At 45.2% G+C, this 7,735-nt stretch overlaps 1 protein-coding gene across 1 annotated transcript; it reads left to right on the top strand.

Moving 5' to 3' along the window:
• Positions 1–5,578: 5,578 nt before the first annotated feature.
• Positions 5,579–6,103, top strand: LOC141037927 (uncharacterized). The gene has a single exon (XM_073506396.1). The coding sequence runs from the start codon at positions 5,579–5,581 to the stop codon at positions 6,101–6,103; it is 525 nt and encodes a 174-aa protein (XP_073362497.1).
• Positions 6,104–7,735: the final 1,632 nt, after the last annotated feature.

Raw genomic sequence — 7,735 nt, 5'->3', positions numbered from 1 at the left:
ATTGGTACGCATGAAGAAGCTCCATGTAGATGGATCTTTGGACTCACTCGTTTTTGAAAAGATTGAGACATGCGAACCATGTCTATTGGTATATATGCATGAAGAAACTCCATACAAATGGATCGTTTGTACTCACTTGATTTTGAATCACTTGAGACATGCAAATCATACCACATGGGCAAGATGACTGAAAGGCCTCGTTTTCAGTAAGATGGAACAAGAGAGCAACTTATTGGAAGTAATACATTTTGATGTATGCAATCCAATGAGTGCTGAGGCATGAAGTGGATATCGTTATGTTCTTACTTCACAGATGATTTGAGTAGATGCTGAGAATATTTACTTGATGAAACACAAGTCTGAATTATTGAAAGGTTCAAGTAATTTCAGAGTGAAGTTGAAGATCGTCGTGACAAGAGGATAAAATGTCTATGATATGATCATAGAGATATCTGAGTTACGAGTTTGGCACACAATTAAGACATTGTGGAAAGTGTTTCACAATTAATACCGCCTGGAACACCACATGTGATGGTGTGTCCGAACATCATAACTGCACCCTATTGGATATGGTGCATACCATGATGTCTCTTATCAAATTACAACTATCGTTTATGGGTTAGGCATTAGAGATAACCGCATTCACTTTAAAAGGGGCACCACGCAATTCCATTGAGACGACACCGTTTAGAGAAACCTAAGTTGTCGTTTCTTAAAAGATTGGGGCTGCGATGCTTATGTGAAAGAGTTTCAAGCTGATAAGCTCGAACCTAAAGCGGATAAATGCATCTTCATAGAAAACCCAAAACGGTTGGGTATACCTCCTATTTCAGATCTGGAAGCAAAAGTAATTGCTTCTAGAAACGAGTCCTTTCTCGAGGAAAAGTTTCTCTCGAAAGAATTGAGTGGGAGGATGGTGGAGACTTGATATGGTTATTGAACCGTCACTTCAACTAGTGTGTAGCAGGGCACAAGAAGTTGTTCCTGTGGCACCTACACCAATTGAATTTGAAGCTTATGATAGTGATCATGAAACTTCGGATCAAGTCACTACCAAACCTCGTAGGTCGACAAGGATATGTACTACTCCTGAGTGGTACGGTAATCCTGTCTTAGATATCATGTTGTTAGACAACAACGAACCTACGAACTATGGAGAAGCGATGGTGGGCCCATATTCCGACAAATGGTTAGAAACCATGAAATCCGAGATAGGATCCATGTATCAGAACAAAGCATGGACTTTGGTGAACTTGCCCGATGATCAGCAAGCCATTGAGATAAATGGATCTTTAAGAAGAAGACGGACATGGACGGTAATGTTACCGTCTATGAAGCTCGACTTGTGGCAAAGAGTATTTTCACAAGTTCAAGGAGTTGACTACGATGAGATTTTCTCATCCGTAGCGATGCTTAAGTCCGTCGGAATCATGTTAGCATTAGCTGCATTTATGAAATCTGGCAGATGGATGTCAAAACAAGTTTCCTTACCAGTTTTCGTAAGGAAAGGTTGTATGTGATACAATCAGAAAGGTTTTGTCCATCCTAAGGATGCTAAAAGGTATGCTAGCTCCAGCGATCCTTCCATGGATTAGAGCAAGCATCTCGGAGTCAGAATATACGCTTTGATGGAGTGATCAAAGTTTTTGGGTTTATACAAAGTTTGTTAGAAACTTGTATTTACAATAAAATGAGTGGGAGCACTACAACATTTCTGATAAGTATATGTGAATGACATATTGTTGATCTGAAATGATGTAAAATTTCTGGAAAGCATAAAAGGGTTGTTTGAAAAGAGTTTTTCAAAGGAAGACCCGGATAAAGCTGCTTACATATTGGGCATCAAGATCTATAGAGATAGATCAAGACGTCTCATGATACTTTCAAAGAACGCACACCTTGACATGTTTTTGAAAGAGTTCAAAATAGATCAGCAAAGAAGGAGTTCTTGGCTGTGTTGCAAGGTGTGAGTATTGAGTAAGACTCAAGACCTGACCACAGCAGAAGAGAGAGAAAGGACGAAGGTCGTCCCCTATGCTTTAGACGTAGGCTCTACAGTATGCTATGCTATGTACCGCACATGAAGTGTGCCTTGCCATGAGTTGGTCAAGGGGTACAATAGTGATCCGGGAACGGATCACTTGACAGCGGTCGAACTTGTGCTTAGTATCTAGTGGACTAAGGGATTTTCTCGATTATGGAGGTGAAAAGGAGTTCGTCGTAAAGGATTACGTCGATGCGAACTTTGACACTAATCCGGATGACTCTGAGTAGTAAACCGGATTCGTATAGTAGAGCAGTTATTTGAAATGGCTCCAAGTAGCGCGTGGTAGCATCCACAGGATGACATAGATATTCGTAAAGCACACACGGATCTGAAAGGTTCAGACCCGTTGACTAATAACCTCTCTCACAAGCATGACATGATCAAACCAGAACTCATTGAGTGTTAATCACATAATGATGTGAACTAGATTGTTGACTCTAGTGAACTCTTTGGATGTTGGTCACATGGTGATGTGACCTGTGAGTGTTAATCACATGGTGATGTGAACTAGATTATTGACTCTAGTGCAAGTGGGAGACTGTTGGAAATATGCCCTAGAGGCAATAATAAATTGGTTATTATTATATTTCCTTGTTCATGATAATCGTTTATTGTCCATGCTAGAATTGTATTGATAGGAAACTCAGATACATGTGTGGATACATAGACAACACCATGTCCCTAGTAAGCCTCTAGTTGACTAGCTCGTTGATCAATAGATGGTTACGGTTTCCTGACCATGGACATTGGATGTCGTTGATAACGGGATCACATCATTAGGAGAATGATGTGATGGACAAGACCCAATCCTAAGCATAGCATAAAAGATCGTGTAGTTCGTTTGCTAGAGCTTTTCCAATGTCAAGTATCTTTTCCTTAGACCATGAGATCGTGTAACTCCCGGATGCCGTAGGAGTGCTTTGGGTGTACCCAACGTCACAACGTAACTGGGTGACTATAAAGGTACACTACGGGTATCTCTTAAAGTGTCTGTTGGGTTGACACGGATCGAGACTGGGATTTGTCACTCCGTATGACGGAGAGGTATCTCTGGGCCCACTCGGTAATGCATCATCATAATGAGCTCAATGTGACTAAGGAGTTAGCCACGGGATCATGCATTACGGTACGAGTAAAGTGACTTGCCGGTAACGAGATTGAACAAGGTATTGGGATACCGACGATCGAATCTCGGGCAAGTAACGTACCGATTGACAAAGGGAATTGTATACGGGATTGATTGAATCCTCGACATCATGGTTCATCCGATGAGATCATCGTGGAACATGTGGGAGCCAACATGGGTATCCAGATCCCGCTGTTGGTTATTGACTGGAGAGGTGTCTCGGTCATGTCTGCATGTCTCCCGAACCCGTAGGGTCTACACACTTAAGGTTCGGTGACGCTAGGGTTGTAGAGATATTAGTATGCGGTAACCCGAAAGCTGTTCGGAATCCCGGATGAGATCCCGGACGTCACGAGGAGTTCCGGAATGGTCCGGAGGTGAAGAATTATATATAGGAAGTCAAGTTTCGGCCACCGGGAAAGTTTGGGGGGTCACCGGTAGTGTACCGGGACCACCGGAATGGTCCCACCCGGTGGACCCCCCGGGACCCTTCCGGTGGTCCCGGTACACTATCGGTGACCCCCGAAACTTTCCCGGTGGCCGAAACTTGACTTCCTATATATAATTCTTCACCTCCGGACCATTCCGGAACTCCTCGTGACGTCCGGGATCTCATCCGGGATTTCGAACAACTTTCGGGTTACCGCATACTAATATCTCTACAACCCTAGCGTCACCGAACCTTAAGTGTGTAGACCCTACGGGTTCGGGAGACATGCAGACATGACCGAGACACCTCTCTGGTCAATAACCAACTGCGGGATCTGGATACCCATGTTGGCTCCCACATGTTCCACGATGATCTCATCGGATGAACCACAATGTCGAGGATTCAATCAATCCCGTATACAATTCCCTTTGTCAATCGGTACGTTACTTGCCTGAGATTCGATCGTCGGTATCCCAATACCTTGTTCAATCTCGTTACCGGCAAGTCACTTTACTCGTACCGTAATGCATGATCCCGTGGCTAACTCCTTAGTCACATTGAGCTCATTATGATGATGCATTACCGAGTGGGCCCAGAGATACCTCTCCGTCATACGGAGTGACAAATCCCAGTCTCGATCCGTGTCAACCCAACATACACTTTCAGAGATATCCGTAGTGTACCTTTATAGTCACCCAGTTACGTTGTGACGTTGGGTACACCCAAAGCACTCCTACGGCATCCGGGAGTTACACGATCTCATGGTCTAAGGAAAAGATACTTGACATTGGAAAAGCTCTAGCAAACGAACTACACGATCTTTTATGCTATGCTTAGGATTGGGTCTTGTCCATCACATCATTCTCCTAATGATGTGATCCCGTTATCAACGACATCCAATGTCCATGGTCAGGAAACCGTAACCATCTATTGATCAACGAGCTAGTCAACTAGAGGCTTACTAGGGACATGGTGTTGTCTATGTATCCACACATGTATCTGAGTTTCCTATCAATACAATTCTAGCATGGACAATAAACGATTATCATGAACAAGGAAATATAATAATAACCAATTTATTATTGCCTCTAGGGCATATTTCCAACAGATACCATGACCGGCAGTCAGCCAACACAGAAGTTAACACCCCTGTAACACAAGAGTTTGTAGAAGCTGAGGAAAATGTGGTTGGTGGTTTTGATCTAAACAACGATGTGGCGACCGAGGATGACAGTGATGCAGTTTTGCCAGAAAGGACTGAGTTGGAGGGGGATGCAGAGGGGATGGATGGAGCGGAGGAGGATGCAGAGGAGGGTTGAGGAAGATGATGAAGAGGAAGAGCCATTGTTTGAAAGAATGGCCTCGGAGCTTCCTCTGATAGAAATATCAACCGAGTTACGCATAGAGGAAACAACCTTTTCATCAGACGATCTTAACGAGGCAACTTATGATTCTCAGGAAGAGGAGAGGAAGATGCCGAACGGGAATACCTGACGAGACATGCAGAGAACTCGGACGACGATTGCCCCGCTGATGAATTTGAGTTCAGTTTGTTGGAAAAGATAGTCTTCCGCACTGTATACCAGAGAGACATGAGCACACATGAGTTTAGAGATTTGACGAGCGCTGACCTAGCAGTTGTGACGGAGGAAGATATGTATGATACGGAGGCAGTGGCGGTGCCAAGGCCTTAGACAGCGGAAGAAGAGAAGATAAATCCAAGGTCCAAGCCTTTAATATATCTAGGGCTTGTGTTCAGCTCAATGTTAGACATGAAGATATGACTACAGGAGTATGCAGTGCGACACTATCGGCCTTACATAGTCTGAAAGTCAGACAAAAAAAGCGATTCGTGGTGTGGTGTGAGAACAAGGAGCAAGGCTGTCCCTGGAAGGTGTGTGCTAGAAAGCGCAAACTGGACGATCGATGGAAGATCGTTAGCTGCGTAGGATCGCGCAAATGCGGGAGAGATCGCATGGAAGGTCCTCACCGGCAGCTGACATCCAGCTTCATCGGCCAGCGTCTGAAACATGCCATCGCCAAGCAGCCGACGCAGTCTGCGTCACAGCTTGAGGATTACATAAGCATGATATTTGAGTACAATGTGGACTATGGAAAGGCCTGGAGGGCTAAGCAGATGGCTCTAAAGATGGTATACGGTGACTGGGAGGAGTCGTACGGTCTGCTCCCGAAACAACTTCAGGCGATCAATGCCCGCAATCCAGGAATGGTGTACGAGGTTGAGGGATACCCACACAAGACCCCCGAGGGGCGGGACAGGAGATTCACCGTGTTTAGGAGGTCATTCTGGGCCTTCGGGGCGTCCATAGAGGCGTACCGTCACTTCAAGCCAGTTCTTTCTATTGACGGAACGTTTCTGTCCAGCAAGGTCCGAGGCATGCTTCTGGTGGCCATAACCTGTGACGCCGACAATCAGCTCGTGCCCCTTGCTTTCGATCTCGTCGAACGAGAAGACAATTCTGAAGGAAATATGCCCTAGAGACAATAATAAAGTTATTATTTATTTCCTTATTTCATGATAAATGTTTATTATTCATGCTAGAATTGTATTAACCGGAAACTTGATACATGTGTGAATACATAGACAAAACAGAGTGTCACTAGTATGCCTCTACTTGTCTAGCTCGTTGAATCAAAGATGGTTAAGTTTCCTAGCCATAGACATGAGTTGTCATTTGATTAACAGGATCACATCATTAGAGAATGATGTGATTGACTTGACCCATTCTGTTAGCTTAGCATTTGATCGTTTAGTATGTTGCTATTGCTTTCTTCATGACTTACACATGTTCCTATGACTATGAGATTATGCAACTCCCAATTACCGGAGGAACACTTTGTGTGCTAGCAAACGTCACAACGTAACTGGGTGATTATAAAGGTGCTCTATAGGTGTCTCCAATGGTACTTGTTGAGTTGGCATAGATCGAGATTAGGATTTGTCACTCCGATTGTCGAACAGGTATCTCTAGGCCCACTCGGTAATGCACATCACTATAAGCCTTGCAAGCAATGTGACTAATGAGTTAGTTGCGGGATGATGCATTACGGAACGAGTAAAGAGACTTGCCGGTAACAAGATTGAACTAGGTATTGAGATACCGACGATCGAATCTCGGGCAAGTAACATACCGATGACAAAGGGAACAACGTATGTTGTTATGCGGTTTGACCGATAAAGATCTTCGTAGAATATGTAGGAGCCAATATGAGCATCCAGGTTCCGCTATTGGTTATTGACCGGAGACATGTCTCGGTCATGTCTACATAGTTCTCGAACCCGTAGGGTCCGCACGCTTAACGTTCGGTGACGATCGGTATTATGAGTTTATGTGTTTTGATGTACCGAAGGTAGTTCGGAGTCCCGGATGAGATTGGAGACATGACGAGGAGTCTCAAAATGTTCGAGACGTAAAGATTGATATATTGGAAGGCTATATTCGGACATCGGAAAGGTTTTGAGTGGTTCGGGTATTTATCGGAGTATCGGAGAGTTATGGGAATTCGTCGGGGAGTATATGGGCCTTATTGGGCTTTAGGCGAGAGAGAGTAGAGCAGGCCGCACCCCCCCAAGGCCTAGTCCGAATTGGACTAGGGGGAGGGGCTGCGACCCCTCCTTCCTTCTCTTCTCTCTTCCCTTTCCTTATTCCTACTCCTACTACTTGGAAGGGGGGGAATCCTACTCCCGGTGGGAGTAGGACTCCTCCAGGGCGCGCCATAGGGGCCGGCCCTCTCGCCCCTCCTCCACTCCTTTATATACGTGGCCAGGGGGCACCCCATAGACACAACAATTGATCATTGATCTTTTAGCCGTGTGCGGTTCCCCCCTCCACCATAATCCACCTCGGTCATATCGTAGCAGTGCTTAGGCGAAGCCCTGCGTCGGTAGCATCATCATCACCGTCATCACGCAATCGTGCTGATGGAACTCTCCCTCGAAGCTCTACTGGATCGAAGTTCGTGGGACGTCATCGAGCTGAACGTGTGCTGAACTCGGAGGTGCCGTGCGTTCGGTACTTGGATCGGTCGGATCGTGAAGACGTACGACTACATCAACCGCGTTGTTTGAACGCTTCCGCTTTCGGTCTATGAGGGTACGTGGACACACTCT

The sequence above is a fragment of the Aegilops tauschii genome, chromosome 1, assembly GCF_002575655.3.
Source record: "Aegilops tauschii subsp. strangulata cultivar AL8/78 chromosome 1, Aet v6.0, whole genome shotgun sequence".
Taxonomy (NCBI): domain Eukaryota; kingdom Viridiplantae; phylum Streptophyta; class Magnoliopsida; order Poales; family Poaceae; genus Aegilops; species Aegilops tauschii.
This window is presented reverse-complemented; position numbering and strand designations above follow the sequence as displayed.